The sequence below is a fragment of the Letharia lupina genome (assembly GCF_014066315.1).
Source record: "Letharia lupina isolate WasteWater1 chromosome Unknown contig_18, whole genome shotgun sequence".
NCBI lineage: Eukaryota > Fungi > Ascomycota > Lecanoromycetes > Lecanorales > Parmeliaceae > Letharia > Letharia lupina.
This window is the reverse complement of record NW_023502987.1, coordinates 398598-414366: the sequence shown is the minus strand read 5'-3', so window position 1 is coordinate 414366 and position 15769 is coordinate 398598. Positions and strand designations below refer to the sequence as shown.

Here is a 15769-nt window from a genome sequence, read left to right as displayed (position 1 = left end):
CTGCGTGTATTCGTTATTCTAAAGTGATCGTAGAACCGCCTGTGCTCCTGATATCAAGCTCGAAACTTCTCCCGTTCGAAGAAGCCATTGTGTACTTTCTAAAGATTCCTTTCCAACACTTTCACTAGAGAACAGGACATTTTAGAACGAAGAGCCTGAGTAGAAGCGTACACCGATTCCACAGTTAACAATTGCCGATATTTTTAACACGAATGGTCCACGGACTGGGCGATCCATGCACCATTCGGATGTTCTACACACTCCCTGGCCTCCGTGCAACTGTAACACACTGCACCGTCTCTTAGATCTGCACAGATTCCTGTGTGCCAACCCAACCCGCGTGGGTCTGCTCGCCGGAGCCGCGGCGCGTGCGCATGATGTGTAGCGACGCTAGGACCGTGGTCGCGAGGAAAGTCGCCCTGGACCCCGATTAGCCTCTCCTTCCCCTCTCTCCCCCCAACACTGAGTCTCGGGAGCTTTACCACGCAAGAGCACCGACGATGACGCCCCCGACCATCACGTCACACGGTCCGCACAGGATCAATCCCCGGTGGAACACCGCCAGTGCCACGAACCCGGCAAACCAGAGCAGGCAGGTGGCGGAGTCCAGGGCGAGTATGAGCCATTTGTTGAAGAAGCGGCCGTTGGGCTTGTTGCCGCCCGCGAGGACGGGGTTGAGGGAGAGGTAGGGGAGGGTGAGGAGGGTGGAGGTTCCGACGAAGACGAGGTAGGGGGGCGCGGAGGGGGTGGTGGAGGGATGGGTGTGATGGAGATACCAGGATGTTACTGAGGAGGGGGGGGGGAGATGTCAGCTTTTATTTTCTGGGGCCGGGGTAAGGAAGCTTTGGTAGGGAGGGGAGGTGAATACCGTAGCCGTTCAAGCCGAGCGCGATGATGGCGAGGATGAGCTGGAAGACGCGAAGAGGAAGGTTGAAGTTAAACATCGTGACGTGTCGTGTATCGTGATTTTAAGATCGTGGCTTGCGGTATGTGGAGTTGGAATGTGGGGTAGGTGTTCGTTGGATAAGGGAGTGTGCGTATGTTGATTGTGGAATATATGGAAGAGTGAAAAGAGATCCTGTCAAAGGATGTGCGGGTCTGTTTGTTAGGCGATAATGAGCGTCAAGCTATATGAAAGAAAAATATAGTGAGTGAGTGAATGAATGAAAGATTGAAGGTGTTGTTGCGAAAACTGGGCGACGAGAGGATACTTTGTTTTCGGAGGAGATCGCTTGGCGAAATTGCAGGGATGTGATTTGTTGACGCTTTCTAGTGCTATGTTTCAGGACTGAGGACTCTGACCGTTATACTTGGTCTTGCTCTGGTATATCTCCTCGTCTTTTAACGCCTTTGGTCAGAAGAGCTTGTTCTTCAAGGCGCTTCGATCATGGACCGTCTGCAAAAGAACCCTACCGCCTCTGTATTGCCTCAAATCCACTGCCAAGCCAAAAATTGAAGGCCAGAGCCTGAGGCTATTACTGGCAACATTGCCTTGACATGAACTCTTCATCTAGATACAGCATGATTACTGCATTGTCATCATTGAAGGTAAGCTCCATTTTACTCTCCATGCATTCCTACTCGTGCAGGCCACCTAGTGTTTCTCCGGTATTGTACAGCGCTGCTTTTGGTGCTCTTGTGGGACTTTTGTTGACACTGGCACCTATACTCTATATCCGAGAGGAATTGTGCTCTAGAACAGGTATGTGAATATGCGCCTGCTTTGCTGTTGAATCGTTGTCTCGTGTGAATAGCAAAAAGTTCATTCCCTAAAATATTCTCGCGTGCTACTTGTATGTTCAATATGGATAAGCACTTTACCATGCTTCAAATTGCAAAGACCGATGTTTCACGATGCGGAAGAGTGATGAGAAAGTGCTCCGACCTTCCGGATGCTTTTCTCCGTTACGAAGTTCAACACAAGCAGTGGTCAAAACCCCAAAGGAGTGTAGCCTGAGAGCTTGCGAGGAGTTGTCAGGAGTGGTCAAGTACAATGCTACATCTTGGATAAGGGGGCTCGAGAGGCGGAAAGGTTGGTGACTTGGTGTCAATCGTGTATGAGTCGCTGCGCCTCAGGCCTGAGGCGCTTACTCGTAAGCCACACTATGGACCCTGAGACTTCTCTCTAGCAGTAGCTGGTACTTCAGCGATGCCTTTTATCTTTATCATAAGCGAGCAGATAAGATGTTTTGAAGAGTTAGGTACTGTACCTAGGTATTAATTATTCTCCGAACCATGCTATTCCGGCGGCATCAGAATCCTCTTCCACAGCTTCATGAATCATGATACTGAAGTCCAGGTTGAGAGAAGCAGTCATCACTAGGTACATGATGCCACCGTTCCGAGGCTCTTCTGCCCCCTGGGAAGTCTGACACGATGACACCATCCCCGCTAAACCCGAGTGCGGGGGAATATGGCAAAGACGCAATAATGCGGCTTCACGTCGTCAATAGTGCGACTTTTAAGAGCGACGCGGTTTTTTTCTTGCTTCAATTGAACTGATACTCATCGTGCCTTTAACTGTATCTGCTCAATCATCGACTTCACACCTCAACGTAACCTTACGTTGAACTTCTACTTGCCAGTATGGGCTCGGAAGCTCCACAGCAGAAATTTGAGACACTGCAATTGCACGCTGGGTAGGAGGTCTCGAGTCTATTGATACACGGAAGCAATTGACTGACTGCGGAGACAGACAAGAGCCAGATCCTACAACCAATGCCCGCGCCGTCCCCATCTATGCCACGACCAGCTACGTCTTCAATGACAGCGCGCATGGCGCCCGCCTTTTTGGCCTCAAGGAATTTGGGAATATCTACAGCCGCATCATGAACCCCACGGTTGACGTCTTCGAAAAACGAATTGCGGCTCTGGAAGGCGGTGTTGCAGCCGTGGCAGCATCCTCAGGACAGGCGGCTCAATTCATGACGATTGCGGCATTGGCTCACGCAGGCGATAATATTATATCAACGTCGAACCTCTACGGAGGGACATACAACCAATTCAAGGTGGCCCTGCCGAGACTGGGCATAAGGACAAAGTTCGTGAAGGGTGACGAGCCGGCGGAATTCGAGAGACTTATCGATGACAAGACGAGGTGTGTGTACCTGGAGAGCATAGGGAACCCGAGATACAATGTGCCCGATTTCGAGAAGATTGTGGAAATTGCGCATAAGAACGGTGTACCGGTGGTGGTGGATAATACATTCGGCGCCGGAGGGTACTTCTGTCGGCCCATTGATCACGGTGCGGACATCGTCGTTCACTCGGCTACTAAGTGGATTGGTGGCCACGGCACCACAATTGGAGGCATTGTGGTCGACAGCGGCAAGTTCGATTGGGGCAAGAATGCCAAGCGCTTCCCACAGTTCAACGATCCTTCGGAAGGCTATCATGGTCTCAAGTTCTGGGATACATTCGGCCCCATCACATTCGCCATTCGCGTCAGAGTTGAGATCCTGCGAGACCTTGGCACGGCGCTGAATCCATTCGCGGCGCAACAATTATTGCTGGGCATTGAGACTCTGAGTCTGCGGTGCGAAAGACATGCGTACAACGCTTTGAAATTAGCTCAATGGCTTCAAGAGAACGACAGAGTTTCTTGGGTGTCATACCCGGGCCTGGAGAGTCACCAATCACACAAGCTCGCGAAGAAGTATCTGCCCAGAGGATTCGGCGGTGTACTATCATTTGGGGTGAAGGGAGGGCAGGAGGCTGGAAGTCAAGTCGTCGATGGCTTCAAGTTGATCTCAAATCTGGCTAAGTATGCTCTTCGCTCCTTCGTAACCGCCCCTAGCTTATTAGGCCACAGTGTCGGCGACTCGAAGACCCTGGCAATCCACCCTTGGAGCACAACGCACGAACAGCTCAGCGATCAAGAGAAAACAGATAGCGGTGTCACGGAAGATCTCATCCGGATATCGGTGGGAACAGAGCATATTGACGATATAATTGCAGACTTTGAGCAATCCTTTTCGGCAAGCAAAGCTGCAAAGCCAAGTGCAGAAGGGAAGGAAGAGAATGGGGAGGTAAAGGGCAATACGAATGGGGACGCTAAATTGAGTGGAGCAACATGAAACGAATACGGATTCTGATGTAGCCGTTGTGGACTCGATGATGGTGCCTTGTGTTTCACAAAAGAGAATACTTTAATCACAGTCGCATCATGACGAAGGCTATAATCCTGATGAATCCCGTTCTTTGCCCGGGACACAGCAAACCACAGCAACCTTTAATTGGTAAGACTAACGCTTGCACTAATACCGACCACCAAAGACTTCGAAGATTGCCAAACACAGCAGCTTTTGTCACATGGTTCATGACAAAGCATTCTCCTTTTGTTGGTTATTCGGAACACATGTAGTCTATGAAAGGATCCTTCATGGGCTTCCATCGACCATCACACGAGGCCATCATGATCTCGTCTCATCCGGGACCAGACACAATGAGCGTCTTTCACCTATGCCCGAATTGATAAAGCCTCTTTCAGAGTTGAGGCTCAGAGCACGAACAAGCGTTCACCTATTACTGCAGTCGACTATCTAGACACTGCTCCTACATGTTGAGACACCAACCCTCGAAACAGAACATGTTTATCCATCATACCAAGAACAATTGACTAATCTTACCACAAACGATTTAATCGACTACTTGAATATTCACCATCACCACACCTTTACAAGAGCAGAGCCATGTATACCCTGTTGCTCGCCTTCCCCTCATCTTGACTGCCCTATCCGTGCCTGCCGCCGCATCCAATTCCACCAACGCCAGTTCCACTCTCACGTTTACAGCATTTGGGTCTTATGCGTGTGATCAGGGCGTACTCACATTCAACTCAATGGCCTACGATCAAGCATATACCATGCCGCCCAATGAGACTTTCCACTCCTTCACGCTCAGCCGCTCCCTGCTACCCGACGAAACGCTCAGTTTTGCGCGAATGCCCGCTGTTTCTTGGTATAACGAGCCCGCCCCCCCGGTAATCCCCAGTGCGCATACCCTCTTGGCTCGCTAACGCAGGAGAATGGCGGTGCCTGGATTCGAACCGGGACCAACAACTGCTGGTAGATAATGGGGGTGACGTCGTGCGTTCAGCTATCGATCGACAATTCCACGGTCGGTATCCCGCCCAGTCCAATCTCCAGCAGCTCGTCGATTTCCAGCTCGCCTACCTCCACCGTGTCTTCCACTTCGCTGTCCGCGGTTTCCGTCCCTGCTGCTACAACTACACGTTAAGGTAGGCTTTGCGAGGCCAAGGTGGGTCATTGCGTTGGCACTTTGCGATGAATCAGAAGTCAGAGGCTGGTAAAGCGTATTGGGAGTTATTCGTCAAGCGAGATCTTGACTAGGTTTTCAATGGGTTGGAGGCTGTTGATAGACAGTGCGAGAGCGGATTTGATCTATACCACTTTCAATTAACAGTCTTCCCAATGATGATAGAATCTCTTCACCCTCGATGTCTGGAGCCCCATCTTCGTACTCAATGCATGAGCAGCACGAAGCTGTGTCGCCTTGAATGCCTCTTTCAAGGAGTGTAAATTTGGACATCTCAACGGGCGTTTCCTGTCTCCGCATATCCATCCAGTTGCCACGCCAGCGAATACCGACCATTGCGAGCCAAGAGCCATGAAGCTTCACTGTCGCGGAAGCCACCATCATCTAACAGGCGCATAGAATCTGGACCTGCCGGACGGATCGGATGCCTTGTTGGGCTCGAAGCCGTAACACTCCTGTAGACTCTCGTCTACCGTGCTACCTCTCTTCTCTGTGCTTCCACACATATCTCTCATTACGAACAGTCAACGCTGGCTCTGAGCCCTGGGCGCCACGTAAGATGCTCAGCTTAATCACGACAGTGAGTATGTTCCGTGTGTACGTCGATGTTGCGGGCTCTGCGGGTCAAGGGTTTAATGCATTGTACGACAAGGATCTTAGCGGGGAAATTGGTTAGCTGCGTGGAGCTTGGGGTAAAGACATATTCTAAGTCTGTGTGAAACAGGTAGATGGAGTATTTACGAAGAGAAACGACGATTATTCGCGGAGAGACTCTAATGCCATCACGAAGCAGTCGCGAGCGAGGTCCATGTCGACCCGCAATGCCATCAATGGCAACACGAAACTGGTACTTCAGCTGAGAACAAGCTCCGAGACTGTTGGCGAAATGCTTCCACTCTTCCCCGGACAGTGTCCATGTGGCACGCACCATGAGCTAGAGACAGCTTCTGTTCAGCCACTCGGTCTCCAGGAGTGGCCTGTCCGGTCCATCTGATCGCCATCAACCTTGAGACACAAGAACGGTTCCTAGGACGCGGTCAGCAACGATGGAGCTTGGTAGAAAGCGGAGCACAGGGGGTACAGACCGTCCAGAGCTATCTTCATACTTTCCGCGATGAAACGCGCGGCCGTGCTGTAGATCGCCAGCGAATCTTTTGCACGACGGGACGACTTAGCTTGCTCTTGTGCGTCATCGAAAGCCCGAGACGCGTTTGGTATGATTGCAGATCTCACTCACCAGGATTCGCCGGGTCCTTCGCCGTCACGCAATCATTCCATCTGTATACTTCACCGGTTTCATCACTGTTCATCGTACCGAGGAGGGGGCTATGAGCCATTTCGTGTAACAAGTAATGGTCCAGCCAGCGCCAGCTGTCCATCGATGAATGCCGGCCGCCTTGAAGCCATTTTTCCAGGTCCTCAATTTGGGCTGAGATAGTCATTAAACTAGGGTCGTGCACCATTACGTCGAGCGTGGCCTTGCAGATGTGGATCACATTAAGAGACTGGACGTTTTGTGTATTTGAGCTGACGCTCGTGGAGTAGAGTGCTGGTGCACGTAACACTATATTTGGGTTCAGGCACCCGGTGTAAGCCTCGGTGGTGATGTCCTCGAACGTATTGGAAAAGGTGTCGTAGACATAGTTCGGGTCATCTCCGAGTATCAAGTACTCGACACCGCAAGTGATCATGGTGGGGTCGATTCCGACTGCCGCATCATAACGAATGGCGTGAGGAAAGTCGTTGAGTATTCCTATTCGTTCTAGATGACAAATTGAAGAGTCAGCACTCCAGACCGTATCATGGCATGTTGCGGAGAGGAAATGAGAATTATGCATGCAAAATATGAATCGCCTAGGAGTTGAAACAAGGGAAGCGCACACTCACGCCTAGCTAACTGCTGGTTTGCTTCGCTACCGAACAACCATCCAGAAACTTCAATGAGATCCTCATCAACTTCCGTTGGCATATCTGCACCATACTCTGCCGTCTCAAAAGCGGAACCTAGCGCTTTGCTTATCAGGTCGGTATATCCTGGGTCATGTTCAGTCAATGCACTGGTAAGACATGAGCAAAGCTGGAGGACTCACGAGGCACGCATGAGTCATGCAAGATGACGCAGTCGCATAGAAACGCGAGAGAAAGTGAAAGCAGGATAGGGGCAACGGAAGGACGAAAAGGAGTCCACGGCATTGCAATACACTCGGCGGGATTTCAATGCATATACTGGTTGGTAAGTGACTGCCTCTTGTGCACTCCGTGGGTTTGGCAGCAAGGCAGGAATCGAGCTTATCTGCAGGTCCTCGAGAACAGTACAGAACTAGAGCGAGCTTTCCGAGCAAGAGAAAGGGGAAGGGGTGAATGTGGTCTCATATAAACACAACAAAGGGCCTGTCGTTTCTCGTTGTTGCCATCTCTTGACCTACGTTGTTGCTCTTTCATAGGCGGACAGGGGAGTAAGAGCGACAGGAGACTCAGCCGCTGCCGATACCATAGTATGGATGTTTCAAATAGAAATATCACATGCAAATCAAATACACAGACAGGCATTTACACAGTCGGCATACGAAAACCTCATGAGCTAACCCTAAGTGGTCAGATTTGCGAAAAGCTCCAGCTCCGCAATACTGCAAACGCTCCGTTGAGTTGAGGTTTCATACCTGAGTCTCCACTCTTTTCGTCTCGCATGTCTTAGCTTCGAGACCTTGGTGTGTGAGTGGAGCTGAAGTGTTTCACTTCGCGAACAGCTGGACTGTCTGGGGAGAGCGAAATTAAGGGCCACTCGCAGCATCGATGATGGCATGATCAAGGAAGCCGGAAGGGTGGAGCAAATTCTGCGCAAAAGCTAATTACCCGTCGTCTGAAATGTTCAAGTCATCGATTAGGCAAGGATGGAGGAGCGACCAATAAGGTCCCCCACTTGTTTGCGGCACAGCATGGGCTGTGCGTCAAGACAAGCTTAGGCGAACTGCAAGACAACAACAACATCTCGGGCGCCCGGTGGAGAACACGTCTGTTGGTAATACGTTTCATTCAAGGTATACCGACTCGCCTGAGCCTCACGGATAATCGTGCAGCTGCAGCATCAACATATACCTGAAACTGATCCCTGTGCTTCCATTCAGAAGCTCAGAGTGGGGAGGAATTGCCAGTTGAAGGTTGAAAGGCATTATTCTCAATTTCTGTGCACTACTGCCGCCATGAATGAAATTCGTACTCTATCCCAAACATCGGCTTGATGACTTCAGTTGCGATTGGCTCTTGAGATGACCCATAGAAGACTCCCTTCATTCGAAGACAACATGTTGCTCGGCTGCTCTTACCCCTAGAAGTATCAACCTGTAAATCGTCAAGGTATTGGTACGATGCATGAATTAAAAGGCTCGATCTTGCCACATAGCTCACCATATGTCGAATTGCGCATTTTCAGCCAAATCTGCCCAATCCCATAGAATCTTTCGCTCAATAGCAATCATGATGGCGCTTCGTACCTTGGCCTCTCGAACGTCTGTATTATTTTTGTCTTGGTTAACTATTTTTATGTCTCAAGTACTGGGGCAGACCATCTCCATTGGGACAGACTTCATCACTTCTACAGCGGTGAGCCGACTCCAAAGACGTGCTCGGGCTATTCGTGTGGCTCATCGCTGATATCTTGTAGTCTGCGAGCTCTGCACAGTTGACGGGTGTATCGTGCGCCATTCATATTTATCCCAATGGCGACTTTGGCCTTGACATGAGCGATGGCTTGAGAGACCAGATCCAAGCAATCAAGTCAAGTTCCACAAATGGCACTAGCGTTGAGACGAAGATCCAGAATGCCATCATCGCTGCTAACTACAACATACAAAAGAAACAACTTGGCAGTGCCGCACTTGCGGAAGGGGCTTTCATTCTCGGAACTATCTCCTACTTGTTCAATTCTCACCCAGCGGTTCCGATCCACGTACAGATCCTCTCCGAAGATGTCGCACAGATGTCTTCAGCTCAGGCTGCGTTCGCGAATCCGACCGTGATGTACATCGAGACCGCGAGTGCGGGCCCGGTAGCGACTGTGCTATTGGCTGATTCGTCACCGACGGTGGCACCTTCCGTCGCAGTATCCAGTGCGGCATCCTGTCCCTCACAGATAGTAAGCGGTGACTTGGTAAGGAAACGAGATTTTGTGTCACTGATGTAAGTTGTCCAGATAAGGTGTGAAACCGATGGTTGTGGGGGTCAGTATCCAAAAGACGTTTGCGAAAAGGTCAGATAATGTTGCCATGGGCAGAACCCTTGTTATGGACTAACAACTATCACGAGTAGCCAGAGAAAAAGGGTTGTAAATGCGGACCTACACTGATAGATCCCATTGGTGAATAAAAGTTCATTGATCGCTGCTATTCTACGCATTGTTAACAGGACTATAGCCGAACCACCATTCGATGCCAACGCATGGACAGCCGGCTTGGCCTCGTGGGCCTTAATTCTTTCTAGTCTCTCAACGATGGCAACTGCGCCGAGCGCTCTACCTTCTTGCACGTCAGTTGCTCCCAAACGCCAAGCGCGCAGATGCTTGAAGAGCGCCACTGATAGACCACTTCAGGCTTGTTGCTCCCGGTTCGAACGATGGGTGCGCCAACCAGCACTGCTACTGCCCGTCCGGAGGCGGAGTCGTTGTCCCTCCTTTGACAAGTGTTATCTCCGGCACTACAAGTACCGACTGCTCCTACACCACCCAGCCCTCAATCGACAGTTGTCCGCCAGCACCATTGACCAGCCCGACGTCGTCAACCACCCTCACAACTAGCACTACAGCAGCTGCCTCACCTACTGTTGGACCGATAACCTGCAACACATACGAGACCAGCTACAGCCACTGCTGGACCGACATCGACGCCAAAACAGTCAACACAACGGCCGATGCGATGATTGGAACCCAACTTCCGAACGGACCAATGACGTCGGGGACTCCGAATAGCACTGAGGTCGTGACGGTGAAAGGGTTGAATTACTTTATGAATATTGGCTGGATTCCCGGATGTGTTGCGGTGGACTCACAAAATCCAGCCAATCCTATTGCGAGTGATCAGTCCATTGCAACAAGGGACATCCTATGGCAAACTTATAATGACTGTAAGCCATCTATTGTCGCTTGAATCTATCTCTCGACATCGTTGGCTGACATCTGATAAGGTCCTAACAATCATGGAATTGGCGGCTATTCAGACACCGTTTGCTTGAGGATCGGGTTCTTTCCAACCAAGGTTGAAAAGGTGGGCGGTAATCCTCCTGCTGTAACGAACTATTGGAACGACCCAGTATACTGCTAGTTGAATCCGCTGTCCTGCCTTTTCCCTGAAACTTTGATGGGAGAAGAGAGAGATCTTAGTCTTCGCAAACAAAGGCGCGTGGTAAGTTGAGCTATGTGACAGTAGCAAAAAGATTCGTAGTCGCACATCCTCTCAAAGGGTCATGTCGGACAACGCCTTGAATGTGCTTTTCCAAGTCATAGCGCCAACCGTTGAAGCTACCACTCGCAATTACCTAGGCTCGTACGCTTGGACTTCGGTGGCGGCAACGCCCTCATACTGACAGGTGGGGCTGATCCATCCAACGATCTTTGGGCAGACTAGCGATCAACTTTGGCCTCTCAGTTTTGTACGTAAGCATATTAATCTCAGATACCGCTTCTCCTGATATAAAGACACTCTTCCTGCCAAAAACCTCCAGCCCGCCATGGCGCGTGGCAGCCCTGGGTCTTGGTTGGGGGTCTTGGAGGAATGCCATAAACGCTCGATCATCGAACGACTTAGGCCAGCATTACTGCATCACCAGTGGCGGCAAGAGCCTGGAAATCTAAAGCAAGCGACAGTAAAGTCATACTCGATGAGTTCCTAGACGCTGTAAAGGGGTGCATAGAAGGAAAGCTCGATATGTGGTGAAGTGGTTGTGGCAGCATGGTGCCTGTCTGCGTGTATTGCCCCAGCGATCCGGATGGAAGGATGGTGTGCAATGGATGTTGACATTTGACATTTGTGTTGCTTTGGTTAATGTCGGAGGGGAAGCTTCCTTTTGATGGCTAATCAAGGCTCTTCAACACTTCAATATCCCAAGCTAGGTATGCTGCCTTGCGCGGGAATGCTGACGTTTAGCACTTTGCTCCGAGAGGCGGGGTTTACAGTTGGGCAGGGGTGAAAAGAAAGTTCGGCTGGGGTGAAGCTAGCATATGCCGGATTTTCACGGATGACAAAGCGAATGCGGACAACCTACCGCAGGTCTCAAAGCCGACAGGACACAAAACCTCAATTAGGTTAGTATTCAGTTTAGTGTTATCTTTAGTTCAACAGACAGTTTGGTGCTTTGCGCTTCATAACGTCTCACTTACCACAGAAGTCATGAATCCAAGAGTAGTAAACTACATTGCTTTGATGAGGTCTAAAATTATGTGGGCGAAGTTCGACGAGTGCCTTGTTGGCGGTCAAGTTATGGCCGTGGCATTACTTCTTTCAAGCTTATACCACCTGCACCTCATACTTCCCAATCCAACATCACCAGAGCGCCTGGGACAATCGTATCATTTTCGCGCAACCACAGCTTTTTGCTCAGTCTCTCCGGACATGGAGGGGAAGCGACGTTAAAGGTGAACCCTGCTCGCGAATGCTTGACGTTCTCTCTGTCGGCTTCTCAGTCAATATGTCTGCAACAGGATCGCCGTCGGCCAGTCTGAATATTGTTGTGGCTTCGAGTTATTTCAAGAATACTGCTACGCATTTTCGCTTCCTTCATCCATGTCTTTTAAGCATATCATATCTGAGTGTATATAGCTGAATGAAAATTTAGAAAGGTGATACGCTCTTCTATATGTAAACATTTTTAATATATTAAGATTAAAATTTAAAAAATTTAAATTATTAAAACGTCTAGTCTATATTCTATATACTTTAAAAAAATATATAAAATTTTTAATAGAAAATAGTAAAGTTATTAAAGAGTTAAAAGTAGAGTAAAAGATTTTAATAATTACGAACGCTAATTTATTTACTCGCGATATCTAATTAAAAAGCGTAGTAACTCTAAATTTATAATTAGCTATATATATAAATTTAAGATTTTTTAACTTAACTCTATCTTATTCTATTATATATATTAATATTAAATAAAAATATTTAAAATAACTATATAGCTATAAATATAGTTATTTAATAGTTTTAAATAAAGTAATATAATTAATTATCTCTATATTCTTAATTATTAAAAAATTAGAAAATTAGCATTGAGACTAGTATCTCTCTTATCCAAAATTCTACTATAGATATATCCATTATATTATCGTTTTTATAATTATCTATATCGTTAAGTTAAGGCTAAAATTGCTTATATATATAGAATATTTAATATTTCTTTTTTCGAGTTTCTTACTAACGTATAGAAGGCCTTAAAATATCGTTTTCTTCACTATTTAATATTTATAAGAATCGTATTTAATAGTATATTCTTAATAAACTTATTATCGCTTTTATTATTTTTATTAAGAGCGTTAAAAAGAGTATTATATATTATATTATCGATAATCTTCTCGCGTTTAATATTTATATTACGTCTTATATAATTAAAAGAGAATAATTATTCGCGATTTTTTCGACTATAAGAATTAAATTAAAGGCTTTTATTGAGAATAAATTATAAATATATTAAGATAAGATATAGTATAATCTATTTAATTAATTTAATTTATTTATTAATTAGTTTATAATCTTAAAGACTCTATACTTTATAAAGATTAATAGAAAAAGTCTTTGCTATAAAGTCTTAGAATACTTATAAATTTATTATAATATATACTTTTTAAAGATTAGTAAATTTATATATAATATATTTATCTTTTTAGATAAAAGCGTTATTAATAAATATATAATATAAAGAAAGCGAGATTATATAGCCTTTAAAATTCGACTAATAATATAAATTTTTATTAAATATTCTAAGTAATATAGCGTTCTATCGATATACTATTTAAATCATATTCTTTATTATTATATTTATTAAAATAATATTAATAATACTTAATTCGAATAATTTCTTAAGAACGAAGTTCTTTCTTACTATAATCTATTCTCTAATCTAAAATCGATTCTTATTATAAATAATTATTTTATATATTATATCGCTAACGTTAGAAAACTCTATAAAAAGTAAGATATTATAATCTTATATTTATCTTTATATTCGCTAGATTTTAACTTTATTAAGAAGTTCTTTTCGATTTTTAAGATCTAGCTAAAAAGATATTTTAAGTTAGCGAAGAATATATTATTTAAATAATATTTAAAGCTAGCTATATAAACTTATAATATAGAGATTTATACTAAGACTTATTTTATATATATTAATATATTAATAAGCGATTATAAAGAGAAAGAAGAGAAGTTATATAAGAAAGATAAAGACTATTATTTAAATAACGAAAAAGTTTAAAGATAGAGTTTTAAGTTATATCTTAGCGTAATATAGAGAAAAAACTCTTATATCTAATTAGTATATATAAAAGAATAAGATAAAGCTAAGTTAGAAAATCTTAAATTTATATATATAATTAATTATAAATTCGTTAGATCTACGCTTTTTAATTAAATATTATAAGTAAATAAATTGGCGTTTATAATTATTAAAAATCTATAAAAATTTATATATAGAAGTCTTATACTCTAAAATAATCAGCTTTCTAAAAATATTATTACTTTATAATTTCGTAAATTATAGAGCTTAGTTTATACTTTCTAATACTATAAAAGTTATAAAGTTTAATTTACTATTAATAAATTAAATTAATATTTAAATATTATAATTATATTAAATATATCCGAGATTAAATAATAATTCTTTCATCTATTTATATAATTATTATTTCTCTATTACTCTATTAATTCTACTAATTTCATTAATATAAATATATTTATTCTCTCTATCTCTTACTCTCATATTATTAAGTCTATAAGATATATATATCTCTTTTACTTATCTCTTATAATCTCTATTAACACTCTTAAATTATTTCTTAACGAATTTATTATTATTAATAATTAAGATCGTAAGCGAGCTTAATAGCTATTTACTACTATTTATAAATATATTAAAAGACTCTTAAAAAGAGTTTAAATAAATATATTCTCTTCTATAGATTCCTTCTAAGCTAGCGATAATATCTTTTAATCTAATAATACTATCTTTTAAAACGCGTCTTTCTTCTCTATGTTAAGGAACGATCTTTAACGAGGCCTCGGTGGGTACGTATTCTATTGATATATGTAATAAAGATGTAGAATACAATGTGGCCTGCTGGCAGATATGTGCGTAGTGCCAAGCCACTAGTGCCTTGGCAAGGAATCCGTAACAGTGCCCACTAAGAAGAAGAAAAAGCAGCGTCCTCGCTGCACTCATTGGAGATGATGGAGATATGCCATGTGTGGTAGCCCTGTTTCTCTAACTCTTTCTCCGCTGTGGTAGAATCGAAAGTGCACCCGGTGTGCTGGCTGGTAGGTACATGCCGTGCGACATGGCTGATATGATGTGGCCATTAGGTGGGGTCACAGGTGGGCGTATTCCGTAATGGTAGTTGTCAGGGGCCGTGGGGCATGACGTGATTGATAGGGCTGTGCCTGGTGTACGGCAGGTGCAATGGCAGCCAATGGTCGGTAGGAAGTCGTAGCTTCGTGAGGGCTACTGCATCGATAACTCAGTGAAGAGATCGAGGCCCGGCGTGGTTTGTAGGGCTGTGGCTGTAGGGTCCGTGTAGGTGCTGGACTAAGGCGAGGTGGGCGTCTAAGAGAGACTGGAGATACTGCACTCAATGGGAGTGGTATTCTCTGTGGATTTCTCCGGTAGTGGGTGTCAGCACTGTGGTGTGCATGAAGGGAGGCATTGGTAGGGTCCGTGTAGGTGCTGGACGAAGGCGAGGTGGGCGAATGCAATAAGAAGGCTACCCTGATCAGAACCAGGGTGTTGCTACCATTGTTAAGGAACGATCTTTAACGAGGCCTCGGTGGGTACGTATTCTATTGATATATGTAATAAAGATGTAGAATACAATGTGGCCTGCTGGCAGATATGTGCGTAGTGCCAAGCCACTAGTGCCTTGGCAAGGAATCCGTAACACCTATTTATTCTTTATTATTCTATTTTAAAGCCTTTTAACGCGTATTAAATTTTAAATATCATTAAAAAAAAGCTTCTAAATAAGAGAAAGACCCTATCGAAAACTCTCTATTATAAAACCTATTAATAGATTTCTTTAATAACGATTTCGATAGTCTATATCCTTTTAGTCTATCTTTTAGCTCTTATTTAAATTCTACTTAATCTTTAATAAGACTTATTAATTATATCGCGCGTTATTTATATACTATAAAATCTATATAATATAATTTAAGTCTTATAAATTAGATTTATAATAGCTATAATATAATATTATAAAAAGATAAGATAGTTAAATAATATTGCGATAGTAAAAAGA

General features: G+C 44.6%; 4 protein-coding genes across 4 annotated transcripts; 2 read left to right on the top strand and 2 right to left on the bottom strand.

The window, feature by feature from the left end:
- Positions 1 to 301: 301 nt before the first annotated feature.
- HO133_003640 (uncharacterized protein) lies at positions 302 to 944 on the bottom strand (the record flags this gene model as incomplete). The annotated part of the gene is made up of 3 exons (XM_037294562.1): positions 302 to 419; positions 483 to 786; positions 869 to 944. 3 exons carry the CDS (start codon positions 942 to 944, stop codon positions 302 to 304), a joined length of 498 nt encoding a protein of 165 aa, XP_037149250.1.
- Positions 945 to 2586: 1642 nt separating this feature from the next.
- HO133_003639 (uncharacterized protein) lies at positions 2587 to 4076 on the top strand (the record flags this gene model as incomplete). Its single annotated transcript, XM_037294561.1, has 3 exons — positions 2587 to 2639; positions 2696 to 3763; positions 3812 to 4076. The coding sequence occupies 3 exons, from the start codon at positions 2587 to 2589 to the stop codon at positions 4074 to 4076; spliced, it is 1386 nt and encodes a 461-aa protein (XP_037149249.1).
- Positions 4077 to 6506: 2430 nt separating this feature from the next.
- On the bottom strand, positions 6507 to 7246 carry HO133_003638 (uncharacterized protein; the record flags this gene model as incomplete). Its single annotated transcript, XM_037294560.1, has 2 exons — positions 6507 to 7039; positions 7165 to 7246. The coding sequence occupies 2 exons, from the start codon at positions 7244 to 7246 to the stop codon at positions 6507 to 6509; spliced, it is 615 nt and encodes a 204-aa protein (XP_037149248.1).
- A 1571-nt stretch (positions 7247 to 8817) lies between these two features.
- HO133_003637 (uncharacterized protein) lies at positions 8818 to 10415 on the top strand (the record flags this gene model as incomplete). Its single annotated transcript, XM_037294559.1, has 3 exons — positions 8818 to 8877; positions 8939 to 9453; positions 9863 to 10415. 3 exons carry the CDS (start codon positions 8818 to 8820, stop codon positions 10413 to 10415), a joined length of 1128 nt encoding a protein of 375 aa, XP_037149247.1.
- Positions 10416 to 15769: the final 5354 nt, after the last annotated feature.